At 40.4% G+C, this 15,119-nt stretch overlaps 1 protein-coding gene across 2 annotated transcripts in view; it reads right to left on the reverse strand.

Moving 5' to 3' along the window:
- COL11A1 (collagen type XI alpha 1 chain) overlaps window positions 1-15,119 on the reverse strand; it is a 140,806-nt gene that overhangs the window by 95,699 nt on the left and 29,988 nt on the right. The window contains exons 5-8 of one of the 2 annotated variants that reach the window (XM_081112002.1): window positions 7,623-7,751; window positions 1,473-1,589; window positions 1,102-1,254; window positions 821-913 (exon numbers count right to left, since the gene is read on the reverse strand). In XM_081112002.1, the coding sequence (XP_080968128.1) occupies window positions 821-913; window positions 1,102-1,254; window positions 1,473-1,589; window positions 7,623-7,751 (492 nt within the window). The remainder of the gene's footprint in view (window positions 1-820; window positions 914-1,101; window positions 1,255-1,472; window positions 1,590-7,622; window positions 7,752-15,119) is intronic. The other variant, XM_081112001.1, reaches the window with a different exon arrangement.

Consider the following 15,119-nt stretch of genomic DNA (forward strand, 5'->3'; position numbering starts at 1 on the left):
TGGACAAGATGAAACTTATCTGTTCTTAGGCTAAAATGTCATTGTTCTAGATTATGCATCTGCATGTAATGCACCGAGCTAATTCCCTGCCGAGACATGGGTGACATAAATTTTCTAATAACTCAATTACTCAGGCATTGTTTATACCAGGGAAGGCGGGGATTTTACAAAGTTAAACGGAACCATACGCTCCTTTTTGCACGATCAGAATGTACACATGATATGAAATTCAGAAAGATTGCTTGATTTGGACCTACATGTCCTTAAATCTTTTCGTAGAGAAGAATAGGAAAGGTTAAAATGTGTTATTTTAACCATAACCAACACTGCATTCCTAAGCAGTGTGGAACTGTGAGCAGCGAATAAGAGCCGCGAAGACTGCATCTGTTCAGGATGCGCGCTGTTACAGAAACGCCGGTGAGGCCGAGGTGGGAGGACTCTGACTGTATCCCCGGCGGATACAGTCTCCGTCGCGGGTGCTCCCAGGGAAGTCTGTGTTGCGAGCACCGCTCATCACAACCTGCCGAGAAGCTGGGGGCCCAGGAGCATCAGGCAAGGCGAGCGGCCACTCAGATCCACGTGGCCTTTGCACGAAGCCGGAGCCATGCGGGCCTGAACTGACACTGGCTGCACATGACCCCTGTTTAGGGACAGCGAACCCCTATCTCTGGTCCTCTCACCGCGGCGAGACAATAAAAACCCCAAACTTGCAGAGGCTCCCGGGGGTCCCTCCGGAGTGAGGCATCCCCGGAGCACAAGGCCCACTGTCTCCCCTGGGGCTGGGCCTGCCCCTGCCCCTGCCCCTGCCCCGGCGCATTACCTCGTTGGTGCCGGAGACACGCCGGGGAGCTTCGGTCTGGTAACTTCCCATGGTCCCGTAGTTGTATTCCTGAAAATCTTCCACGATGTTTGCCTGGTGATAAACGCAATGGAAACGCAATTAGTCGAAATGGGAGGCGGCCGCACATGTTCTAGAATCAAGATTTGACGGGGCGATCGGATTAGCCAGGGAGGGTTTGTCTAGGCGGGTTAGTCAGCGCCTCGTCATCACAGATCGTCCTGCGGGTCGAGGACAGATCTTGATTGCTCTGGCTTTGCTACCTGGACCCCTAGTCTGGCTGTGGCCGCTGCTCGGTAACTTTTCTTCTTCTTGGACGCAAATCGGTCAGATTTAGGGGGCGTAAACTTTTGGGGCTTTTCCTTTGAGCTAGTGGCCACTGTCCTCGTCTTCTGTTGGAAATGGGATTTCTTCTTCTGGAACGCGCGGGGGAGGCGGAATGGAAAACATAAATATAAAGTGAGAAGGGAGGAAAGGGCTGGGTGCGAGGAAGACGAGGCAGCACAGCGAACCGGCATGGTGCCCTCGGGACAGCGGCTGCCAAAGGAAAACCCGTTACTGGCTCACAGGACTCGGGGCGGCTGTAGGGGGGCCACAGGGAGACAACAGCGGGGCCCCAGCCACGTGTGTTTACCTCGGTTTGTGCTACGGTCTCCTCGGCTACAGGGGGCGTCCCTGTCACACTGTCAGCCTCTTTATAGTCTGCGTCCCCATACTCATAGTCATACTCCACCGCCTCCTCGGGCGCATACTACATCGCAGAGGGAGAGACAGCAGGAACGTGGTTAGCGGCAGGGCACACCATTGACAAAGTAGGAATCGTCTTCTTAACGTTTGCTTGGAGGAAACGTTAAGAGCCAGGGAAGAACTGGTCCTTCGGGGTTATTTTGTGTCACACCAAGTATTATACTGTCCCACACAGAGTATAATAACCCGGGAGTGACGAAGCAGGTGCTCGGGGAGCATGATGGTGGTTAGGATTGTGAAGAAACTAAAAGTTTTGAATATTAATTCAAGCCTTTAACTATTGGATATTAATTCAGACACAGCCATTATGTATTTGGACACAGTTGCTAGATATTCGTGTTAATTCTGGTTTGTAAAACTTACTCCACAAGGTTTCTCCATAAGAATTTTACAGTAGTTTCCATGGGCGATTTCCTATTTTCTTTAAACTGCATATATAAAAAGGAAAAATAGACTAGGCTTCCCAAGTATGAGAGGGTTTTGGTATTTATTGTGAAATGGAGGGTGGGAGAGAAAGGACTACAAGGGACATGAAACGAGTCTACATTTTATTGGGAATACTAGAACCAATGGAAAGATTAAATTTTAAATTTATTCAGAAATCTCAAATTTGTTACTTATGATCCAAATAAGCATACTAGTAGAATACTTGTGAAGCATTAAAAGATTCAAAATCAGATCTGCTTATATTTAAGACTTTGTTTAAAATGTTAAATATACTGCCTTTGTATCTACCAAAAAAGGGCATGCCATTTAGATACCATAAACTACAAAACTGAGCTCACACTGTAAATAGTATTTTATACTAAATTTTTTGTGCAATAAAACGTCGACTTAACAGACTAATTCGGGCGAGGGAATGTCCCTTAAAGCCGAGTCTGTTATATTATCAAGTAGGTTTTCCAAATACATATGTTAAAAAATTGACAAACTCGTTTACCTGTTTTGACGTATGTAGACACATTTGTGTAATTAAAAGTAAGTGTGTATGAAAAGCTTAGTTTCACAGAAAAGTTGCCTGTATGTATTCCTGTCATTTTAAATCAGTACTGAGCAGATCTAGTAAATGCAGGCACTCACCCGTCACCTGATGACAGATGTGCACGGCTGGGCGGGGCTTAGCATATGTGGGTCCATGTGCTGCAGAAAGTCCTGCCAGGTGACCGCAGGACCAATCAACCAATTAACACTGGTGATGCGGTGTGATCACGTGCTAATCACTTGCTGAACATTGTTCATGAGCAGTGACACTGGATTTAAATATGTAGACTATAGTTGTAGGTATATAATATTTAGTTTTGTTGTGAAATTACTATCTATATTTTCCCAACATATGGCCTATTTGCGAAAATGTGTTAAAAATAACAGTTAACCTGTTACTTTAATTATAAACAAATCTTGGTTAAAAGCATTTTTAAATTAACAGGGTGTTAATTTTCACATATGACATATGGACGGGAAATTTTGTCCATTAAATCTAAAGTCCATTAAATTGAGATCCACAAAATTGAGGGTTTACTGTATCAAAAAAAAAATGTGTTGGAAAGAGCTATGTCCTTAGTAGAAGGACATGCAAGACAATAATGCAAATTGAATGACGAGGAAAATAATGTGTTCCCCTTCACAGACAAAATATCAAACTTTTAAGCTGTAAAGAAGAATAGAGATATTGTGAAGGATATATTCATAATTTATTTTAATTAAAATAACCAAGTACAGTAGGTTCATATATAGCAGGGGTTCTCAAACTTTTTAAACAGGGGGCCAGTTCACTGTCCCTCAGACCGTTGGAGGGCCAGACTATAGTTTAAAAAAAAACTATGAACAAATTCCTGTGCACACTGCACATATCTTATTTTGAAGTAAAAAAACAAAACGGGAACAAATACAGTATTTGTATTTGCATGTGGTCCGTGGGCCGTAGTTTGAGGACCCCTGATATATAGTATGAAATATTAAGCAACAAACTCAACAAGCTAATATTAATATAGTCTATATACTTTTTAAGTGCTAAATGCAAACTATTTGGAATTTCTTAGGTATTATAGTTAGTAAAATTCCAATTATATCCCAACCGAATCTCTCTTGGCATTTCAACTCATCCTTTTTAATCTGCCCCCAAAACAGCAAGTTCTCAACCTTCCTAATGCCACAACCCTTTAATATAGTTCCCATGTTGTGGTGACCCCCAACCATAAAATTATTTTCGTGGCTACTTCATAACTGTAATTTTGCTACTGTTATGAATCATAATGTAAATATCTGATATGCAGGATGTATTTTCAGAGGTCGCGACCCACAGGTTGAGAACCGCTGCCTTAGAGGATTGTGATCACCATGGTGATACTGCACATCTGGCCCTTCCTAAAATACCCTCCCTGGTGTGACCTCTCCTAGCTGGTGCAGCTGAAGGTCATGTTGAAATCTAAACATAGAACTCCAGCCTTTTTTACGACTGTCAAAATTCCCACTTGATTAAATTAATAGAAACAGAGTCATCATTTCCTTTCGCCAGCAATATCTTCATTTTCAATGAATATGCATTGGATGCCTTATAACAAAACTTTACAGAATTTGGTAAAATAGAAAAATGCACGTGTATAGCACTTTAGACATTTTTGTTTCTTTATGCCTCTGCAATCGAGATAAAATGCCAATTATTTCTAGGAAAGTTAATGTAAGTTATACTGATAACATGATTAAGTAAATAAAATAATTAAGAACTGAATTAGATATATATGCAGTAGACAATCATAGAGAGTGGATATAATCAAATAAGTTATGTTGAAAGAAGAAATATCGGGGTTCTATCATTACTAGCTACTAGCTGAAACTAGAACAACAGCCAAAAAAGTCGCCAGTCTACTTTATCTATATTATGCTTTAGAGTTTTATAATTAAGTATGTTTTTCAGAATCATGTGCATCTATAACGAATTGTAAAGACAAAAGGCAATAAAGACAGACATATAGGGAGAATTTAAATGTGTCTTAAAGCCTGGTTTTCAGGCTTTATATATATAAAGATAATAGCTAACACTATTGTCTGTCTATATCTATCTATCTATCTATCTATCTATCTATCTATCTATCTATCTACCTACCTACCTACCTACCTACCTATATATCCATCTATAGATAAGCCGGTGCCAAAGTAGCCAGTTATCTTTAGAGCATGGATTTCCTTGGGAGGAGTAAACCTTGTCTAACCTCCATAATCCTGTCCTCTGTTTGCACTCTTTCCAAATGGGGACCAACCAGACTCAGGTGTGACTGTAACATGTAGGAAGTAACACGCTCACCACCTAAGCACTGACGGCATCTTTTTCCTGGAGCTACTCGGTCTCATTGGAAAGCATCACTGCTTTTGTTCTTATTTTTATCTGCACAACATCCCCTGAGGAGACTTAAGGCTTTGTTGTCTACATGAAGCTTTCCAACTCTGGGGTTTTGAGGATGCCTTAAAGACGGGTGAAGAAGAGAGACCCTATTGTAATCAACCAGGTGAATCTATGCAGAAAGATAAGCAGTGGTGGCCGGACTTCCACATTGCCTGTGAGCAGCTGAGTGTGAATGATTGTCTGTGAGGAGAGAGGGTCTCCTAGGAATGTCATCAAGTCTGTTCTGACTTCATTTGGTAGAAAATAGTGGGATCGGTAGGTATCTGTGCACCTATGAGAGCTAGAATACATGATAAATATTAAATGAATGGAAAATTAAGGTACTACATTTGGGGAAGTCTATCATTTTTTAATTTTTAAAAAAGATTACCTTTGTTTTCTTATCTTTTATATGTAAGACCATCAATTGCCTACTGGATATAAGGCATTATAATCTGTGTAATACATGAAGAAAGAACCATATATAGATTTAATATCAAAACTGTCATAATTTTAATGTTAGCTATTCTTCCATATAGATGGTATTATGTAGGTTCAAATAAAATTTAAGTTTGATGATGTTATCACTATATTCAAATCTATTCACATGATACATTTTTCACTATTGTGCCAAACACATAAAAAATTGACTGAAAGTGAATAAGAATTTGTTATTTAGAGGAAACTAGTCTAAATTACAAGTTAGAATAAGCACAGTTCAGTTAACTTCTAAAAGAAACTGACATATTTATTAATTCAAATTAGAATAATAAATATGAATGTCACAAATTTATTAACATAAAATTAACTAATATAAAGTACAACATGTATGCTTGATGCTCCACATTGTACTTTATTTTTCATTCATTAGCAAATATCATTGCATTCCTATTTTGTATAGGTAGAACATACATCAATTTTTAATGTATTTTTGAAATATAATAATATATTATAGTTCAAAATTAATGTAAGAATTGCTTACAGATTTTGTTAACCAGTTTTTCACATACTAATTTAAAATGGGTGTCTCATTATTGAAGTATCAGTGTCACTTAGAATTGGAAAAAACCAAAAGCTGATTTAGATTTTTCATTGTGACATGTTCAGCAGAGAAACTAGTAAGAGATGCTGTTACGCATCACCCCAGCAGACTTGCAGCCAGCCTCTGCTCCAGCAATATGTTGTTTTCATCAAATGCTTGTAACAAAAACAAGTTTGAGCCCAGTCAGGCACAGGCTCGGGTTTGTGGGCTCGATCCCCAGTGTGAGGTGTGCAGGAGGCAGCCGATCAATGATTCTCTCCATCATTGATATTTCAATCTCTCTCTCCCATCAATCTCGAACACGTACACTAAGTGTCATGCATTTTAAGACGGGATCACTGCATCATCTGCAAGGTATGAAAGCACTAAAACTGGGGGCTAGTTTACCAGTCCTCTTGGGATTCACCTTCTTAAGACTTTTTCCTGTTTTGAAAAAAAATTAATATGAAGTCATGGAAAAGATCACTGCAATAGAAATCGCTATCAGACCTTTAAAAGTAATGTAAAAAAATACATATTTCCAGCATTTCAAAGGTAATATTCAAAATAATTATTTAAAACTGAAAGATAAGAGTATTAGCCCATTCTAAATAGTAAAACTCAAAAGGTAACACCTAGTAATTGTGTATTTAGAAGGTAAGAGAAATGCTATTTGAGCTACTTTCAAGCACAAGGACAGTTTTAATGTTTTTCAACTTCCACCATCTCTTCTAAAATTTAATACTTTCAATTTGTGAAAAGAATCTAAATACATAGTTTTGAGACCAGCCGAAGGCTAACTTCCAGGTTGCTTACTTTTTGATTTCCAGAAAATCCACATCAACCAATATTCCTGAAATGTGGAGAAAGGGTACGCTGACTGTATTTCTTGTTCTTTGGGACAGTCAAGGCTGACAGAATTGCTCTGACTATTCTAACTTAGATCCGTGTATTTTTGGTCTGAATGAGAACAGAGTCAGATTTCATTGTGATGAATTTTCTTGGGGGAAAAATCGCTTGGGAGAATGATTTTACACCTGAATTTCAAATAACATGACCTAACACGAATAAAAGTACATGAATAGTTTAATGACCACCATCAGTTCATACTGCTTTTCATTTCATGGTGAATGACATCAAATTTTGTGCAAGAAAAAGAAAACATATATCAATGTAGCAGAGCCTACCAGAAGTAGAAACTCCCTCACATCCTACAAACTTTAAGGTGGCTCTAGGGCCCCTGTCTCCTCTGCAGGCATTCCTCAAGGCCTGGGAAGTGGGGAGACCCCGAGCCCTTTCACCCCCATCTGGAAGCAGAGTTCATGACTGCAGCGCTAAGGGCAAAAATAGGGCTTTTAGAGATGATCTTTTCTCCCCCGCCCCTCCCAACATGCAATATGCGTATATACACCGCATACAAGGGAGGTATGTCTATTTGCAAGAAACTTAAGTTACAAAATACTTGAATAAGAGGAAAAAACCCCAGAGGCCATTTCGAGTCAGTTCTTCCCAGATAGCGAGAGCGATTGGGAAGAGTGTGCTTTAACGGAAATGGGATACATAGCGACCAGCCTCCAAACTGCAGGACCCCGTCTCTGCCACTGAGGGGAGACACCCTGGCCCACCCTGGTCCTCACCTCATCGATCTGCGGCTCCTGCGCCTGCGCGGCCTTGGGTGCCGAGGAATCGCAGTCTGGGCTGTAATGCTCGCAGTAGTCGTAGGCGGCCTTGGGGTCACTGACGATCAGCAGCTGTTGGATGTCGCCCTGCCCAGGAGCAAACAAGGATGTGGTCAGCACATTCAAATACACACTGTAGGTCTAGGGCAGTGGTTCCCACGTGGGGCACACGCCCCAAGGGGAGGGGGGCAAAGTGATTTTTAAGGGGGGCAATCCAAGAACGAGTTATTTACAGTGAATTTTTTGCATTTCTTATGGTTCTAGGGGCCTCATATACAGTAGATAAATATATATTGTGACATATTTATGCATTTCAGTTCTCTATTTTGTTTTGAAAGTTTATTTGCTATTTTTTCATATCACTTCATATTATCATTATTTTTTTAACCATTTCTTAGGGATTTCTTCCTCAGTACTTCAATTCTCCTTTCTTTCTTTTATTTTTCTCTCTCGTGGATGCCATGTTCTTCGGAAGCTTGTTTAGACCAAGTTCATGGCCTTTTAGGCTTCTTCCACGTGAATAGGAGCTCACTTTTTGAATAATAAGAACTATACGTCACAGTGTGTGTGTGCGTGGGGGAGGCATCAGGATTTTAAAGAAGCGTAGGTGAGGCGTGGCCAAAAAAAGGCTGGGAACCACTGGTCTACAGCAAGACTCACTCAAGATCACGTGTGGTGTATTTCTACATATCTGAAGAAGAAAAATCACTTACTGCTCACTGTTAAAAACAGTCTTATAGGATTGAAAGGGAAACTCACACCTTTTCCACTATAGTTGAAGCTTGAACAACACAGGTTTGAGCTGCGTGGGTCCACTTGTATGTGGATTTTTTGTTCAAGAAATATGTTAGAACATTTTTGAAGATTTGTGACAAATTTAAAAAATTCTCAGATGAACCTTTTGATTTTCTCAGTAACATTTCCTTTTCTCTCACTTAGTTTATTGTAAGAATGTAGTATAGTAGTGACCTGGTGCACGGTTTCGTGCACATTGAAAGGAAATTAATTAGACGGTGGCCGGCGGGGTGAGACTGGGTGAGAAGGGCTGGACACGCCCTGGAGCCAACCTCCCGCAGCCCCTCCCCCGCCAGCCGCACCTGGGGTGGGGCTGGTAGCGCTGTGGCTCTGAGGGAGTCTGTGGGGTCCCTCCAGCAGGCGGGGTCCCTGGGCCTGGCCTGCAGGGATCGGGCCGAAACTGGCTCTCCAACATCCCCTGAGGGGTCCCGGAGTGCGAGAGGGCACTCTGCAAAGCTGCTGTAGTACAGGGTGTGGAACGCAAACGCAAGTCTGCAGTAAACCAGATTCCGGCGACAGTGCCCCAGCAACAACATAACCCACGGCCAAAGGTGGAACCGCGTAGCCCTGCGAGGAATCGGGCTCCTTCCTTTCTGGTTCCAGGTTGTGTCACCTGAGAACCTTTGCTGCCAAGTCACTGCAGCTCAGCAGTTCCTGCGTTGAGTGTCTGCCCCCTGGTGGTCAGTGTATGTCATAGCGACTGGTTGGATGGTAGGAGGGACACTTAGCATATTAGCCTTTTATATATATAGATAAATCACCTGACATACAAAATATGTGTTAACTGACTGTTCATATTATTGATAAGGCTTCTTGTCTATAGTAAGCTATTAGTCAAAATTATACACAGATTTTTGACTGAACAAAGGGTTGGTGCCCTTAACCCCAGCGTTGTTCAAGGGTCAACTGTATTCTGCTCTTGCAACAATCTGTTTCCACATGGGTCTAATTAAACAGGAAACTAGTTTGACATGAATCTATGGGTCATGACCCTATTAATTATACTAAAGGCCAGAAAAATCCTGAGTGAATATCCATATGACACAGATTCCAGGCCCTGTAGATTTGAGAATAGGAACTGGATTTCCAGAACTCCTGAGGTCATTCTGAATAACTTCACAATTACTCCAGCTTTCTCTGCATTCTACACTTATTAACGGGTGTTACTTAGGGCCTGATGAAAGTATAGACATTACGATGTTAAAGACTCTTAACACTGAGTACTAAGAAATGACCCTTTATTTCCTCTTACTTGCCTGTGTCTCTCCATAGTTTGCTGTCCGGAGTTGCAAATCCTCTGCTATTTCTGAATAAACTCAATCTGGGTAGCTAAAGACCGTGTTATTTCTTTTTTAAGGTGGACAACGCCAACTGATCAATTTAGAGCACTGAGATCCACGACTGAATTATTATAAATAATCACAAATAACCAAGAGAAATGTGAATACAGAATTATTCATTAGGCTGTATACAAAAAAAAAAAAATGAGGCCTCACTGAGTACTGGCCTCATGAGGGGTTTCAATCAGAAATCCTGAATCTGGAATTTCCTCCCAGGGTGCCGTTAACTAGTTGGAATGATGCAAGTCACTCATCCTCACTCATCGTTTGTAGAAAGAACACACCGAGAGATCCTATCTGTGGCCCTCTCCAAGACTGAAATCTATAATCCCATACTTAAATTATAGAAAATACAACGAACCAAGTGGAGATGTCCTTGAGATAGAAAAACGTTGCCAACCTCAAATACGCATGTGGTACTTTTAAAATCCTGTATTTTTTAAGAGAATTACGGTTTCCTAAGTACTTACTATTTTAGTCAAGGCACCTGACCTCATTAAATGGAATCCTGCCAACCTTTCCACCATAAATTCTTATTGCAGGTGGTCCATTTTCAACCATAAGACACACTACTGAAAAGTCGCTGGAAAATGCAGTTAAAACTCTGCTCTTCTCCATCTCCCAGAAGGCATCTCCCAGTGCTTTTCTGTTAATCATATGACAGGCTGTGAGACAGTCTGAAGATAAATAAAAGCATCCTGACAGGTGGAGGGAACTGTAAATATCTAGCTTCATTAGTCATAGAAAATTCCATGGCTGGAAAAAGGTGAAGTTACCCAGTAAAACTGGCATCTGGAGCACACCAGGTGTGAAAGCCACCTTCTCCTCCAATGGCCACAAAGCTTAGAGTTGAGGTGATGCAATTACCTTGCGTGGGCAGCTGTGGAAGCCAGGTCTACACGATAGAGTCTGCCTACAGAGAACATGGGTCTAGAGCAAAGCACGTGTAAGAAAACCTGACGGAGCCTACCTATGCCGAGCAGGTTCTGCCGAATGTCATGTGCATCGCAAAAGGTTCCTGGCATGTTTTCATTAGACCCGTTCTGTAAGTGACAGGATAGCGTACCTCCTTTCCAAACTAAAATGGAACGCATGCATTCCAACAATGTTTGGCTTGTTTTCATTTTTGTTTTATATACATATACAATAACTATTTTATTATTTTTTAAATGCATTTTTGTTGATTTAAGAGAGGAGGGAGGGGGGGAGAGAAACATTAATGATGAGAGAGAATCGTGGATCAGCAGCCTCCTGCGTGCCCCACACTGGGAACTGAGCCCACAACCCGGGCATGTGCCCTGACCAGGAATTGAACTGTGACCTCCTGGTTCAGAGGTCGATGCTCAACCACTGAGCCATGCCAGCTGGCTACAACAACTCTCAGTAAGGCTCAACTACTTCTATTTTCTCATAGTTATATCACACTCTTGGAGATACACAAGTTAATAAAAACTCAGCTTTTTATGCCTGTGTAAGAAATCACCTTTATTGAAAACGTGTCCTACAAGATTGGTTTACTGCTTAAAGGTCACTTGTCCATGGGTCAATGTGAGGTGTCTGAATTGTCAGATGCAACACCCCATCTTTCTGTGAGACCCACCAGTGCCTGGTTGAAGTCAGTTCCTAGCCTGGGCATCCCCTGAACTGACAACACAGCAGCTGATTCCTAAGAACCGGCACTGGAAAGCCAGCTGAAGGCTCGAGAGTTAGGTTCCCACAGGGCCTCATCCAAGTTATAAGGAAACAACGTTTAGGAAACGATGCTATTCGACAACCTTGCTGCACTTGAAGGGCTTAAAATAGCGCCTGGTATCTTTCCTTCATGCATATCCTAAGTTTAAGGATTCGAATAATCAGTCTATGTCACTTGCCTGGAAAGGACACTGTTTCTACCAGAACTCAAAGGGACGGTTTCCAGCCTGGGATCCTCTTCTTACTCAGCCCATCTCCACTGCCCAATAAATAAAAATTCACTCAAATACATCTTCAGAAAGCAAGGCCCTGTCTGTTTCGTTCTCTAAGCTTCCTCCCTTTTCTGGAATAAGCCTGTGTGCAGCGGGCGCACGATAAATGGGTCCCTGGGCAATGAATTTATTTATCACTCCAAGCCTCGATTTCACCCCTGAAATTAAGAACATTGTTATTTATTTGTTTTGCATTTCCTAGAGCTTCTTTAAAAATTAATATGTACTTAAGCAGTTTTTAAAGTGTAAAGTGTATATGTGTATTAGGTATAATTATTTCAGTATTTGAGGGCAATTCAAGGAGAATACACCTTTGAAAGGCAAATTTCTAGACACTATGTATATGGACCCTGTAAAATTTAAAAACTGCTGCTGGACAATCCATTTGTGGATGCTCTAAAAATAAATTCCAAAAGATTGGGATTAAGGAGCCTTAAAGTCATTCTTCTATAAGGAAAGGCAGTCAGGAAAAAATATATAATCAACGAGAAAGAAAGGTGGAGTTAGCTAAGCAGTTTCCAGCATGCGCCACTGTCAAAGCCATTGCCTAACAAAATTCTAGAGTATTTCCATAAGGTGCCCGCTGGAGGCTAAGGCTTCGGTTCCCCTTTGATATCAGAGCTTTGTTCAATGTACAGGGGTCCTGGGAGGAGTTTTTGTTTGTATATTCAGGAACAGGGCCGACATTAAATCTTCAACATGGCACAGGCTTCTCAAGGAGCAGCTCCCACTGCCAGAAGATTAATTGGAAACTGATGCTTCCTGTCTTCCCAGACTTCTGAATTTGCCGGGGCGTTAGTTCTCATCGCAGTTCTGCTCTTCCAACATTCCATCCAGTTAATGATTCCTCTCAGGAATTTTGTGTGGAAAAGGAAAGCTGCCAACATGCTTAGAATTCTAGTGTAACTGAAAAATGCATCATCGATTGCGCGGAAGGAGGGAAACCACGTAATCAGAGACAGAACTGCTACCCACACAGTCCTTATATTTCACCCACAGCAGCTTGGGAAATCAATTGTAAGAGAATGGGTAGCGTTCCTGTGTTACTAATTCAACAACTATTTACCAAGTATCACAGAAACTGCCTAAAGTTGAATAAAACACGACCACCAAAAGTGCACATTTGTCTTATACTTTTAGTCAAGGACTTTTACTAAAAAATAATTACCAGCAATGCTCTATTTCCCCAAAAATAATAAATTAAATGTTCATTATTTTTAACCATTTTTAAGTTTTTAATTACAGTTGACTTACAACATTAGTTTCAGATGGACACCCAGTGATTAGACATTATATAACTTACTAAGAGATCATGCCTATAAATCTCGTAGCCATCTGACACCACACATAGTTGTTAGAATATTATTGACCATATTCCCCAGGCTGTACTTTATATCCCCATGACTATTCTGTAACTACCAATCTGTACTTCTAAATCTCTTCACTTTTTTCAACCCCCCTCCCATCTGGCAACCGTCAAAATATTCTCTGTATCTATGAGCTTATTTCTGTTCTGCTTTCTTCATTTATTTTGCTTTTTAGATTTAATTGTTGATAGATATGTATTAGTGCCACTTCATTGTTCATATTTTGATCTTTCTTCTTTTTCTTCTTCTTATTATTAAAGAAGACCCTTTAACATTTCATGGAATTCTGGTTTGGTGGTGATGAACTCCTTTAGCGTTTTCTTGTCTGGGAAGTTCTTTATCTGTCCTTCGATTCCAAATGATAGATTTACTGGGTAGAGTAATCTTGGATGTAGGTCATTGCTTTTCATCACTGGAATATTTCTTGCCAGTCCCTTCTGGCCCGCAAAGTTTCTGTTGAGAAATCAGCTGATAGTTTTATGGGAGGTCCCTTGTAGGTAACTAACTGCTTTTCTCTTGCTGCTTTTAAGATTCACTCTTTGTCTTTATCCTTTTGTATTTTAATTATGATGTGTCTTGGTGTGGGTCTCTTTGGATTTATCTTGTTTGGGAATCTCTACACTTTCTGGATTTGTAGAACTATTTTCTTCACCAGGGAAAGGAAATTTTCTGTTATTTTTTTAAGTAGGTTTTCAACACCTAGCTCTTGGAAAAATGGTAGCATACCTGGACTCTTGTGTCCTTTCTTGCCACAGAAGAGCTATATCCTTTGAATTAATAAGTGCTAAAAAGTATGCTTATTCATTCATTTAGACAATAATAAACTTAAGGCACTATTCTAAACACTGAGTATATATAGCACAAAGTCCCTGCCCTCTTGGAGCTTAGATTCCAGATGGGGAAAGATAAACTAAGCAAAATTAAAGAGTGTTAAGCACTGTGAAGAATATAATAAAGCATGATAAGGGAGACATGTCAGAAGCCATGTCTGAGATGTGTCATGTAGATACATAGGACTATTTGTACATGCCAGCTGTAAGATCCCCTTAGAAATAACTACATATATATATTGTCTGAATGGATCAAAAAAACAAGTCCCAGGGAGATTGTCAGAGAGGATCAAAAAACAAGGCCCAAGTATATGATGTCTACAAAAAACCTACTTAAAATATTAAGACATATAGATTAAAAGTAAAGGGATGGAAAAAGATACACCATGCTATCACTAATCAAAGAAATTAGGAGTACCTGTATTATTTTTAGTTCAAGTTGACTTCAAAGCACAGAAAGTTATCCAGGTTCAACAGAGACATTATTTGATAATGAAGAAGAAAACTGTCTAAGAAAATAGCTACCCTTAATGTGTATGTGCCTAACTCCAGGCATCAAACTATGTGAGGCAAAAACTAAAACAACCCAAGAAAAATTTGATTAATCCAATATTATAGTGGAAGAGATTAACAACCTACTTCCAGAAATGGACAGATTCAGCTGCAAAAAATTAGCAAGGACATAGTTGAACTCAACAACACTATCAATCAAGTGGATATAATTGAATACATAGACTACTTCATCCAACAACAGCAAATCGCACATTCTTTTCAATCTCACATGGAACATTCACCAAGAAAAGACCACATTCTGGGCCATAAAACACACCTTAATAAATTTAAAGAATAAAATCCTACAGGATCTGCACACAGATGTTTATAGCAGCTTATCTCACAGCTCCCAAAACTTGGGAGCAACCAAGATGCTCTTCAGTAGATGACCTAATGAACTGTGTTACAGCCGGACAGTGGGATATTAATCATCACTGACGAGCAAGGAGCTATCAGGCCATGAAGCACATGGAGGAGATATAAAAGCATATGACTCAGTGAGAGAAATCAAGCTGAAGACTAAAAACTGCAGGATGCCAACTATGTGACATCTTGGAAAAGGCAAAACTACAGAGACAGTAAGAAGATGAGTGGTTGCCGGAGTTTA

This window comes from Myotis nattereri, assembly GCF_964212035.1.
Source record: "Myotis nattereri genome assembly, chromosome: 18".
NCBI lineage: Eukaryota > Metazoa > Chordata > Mammalia > Chiroptera > Vespertilionidae > Myotis > Myotis nattereri.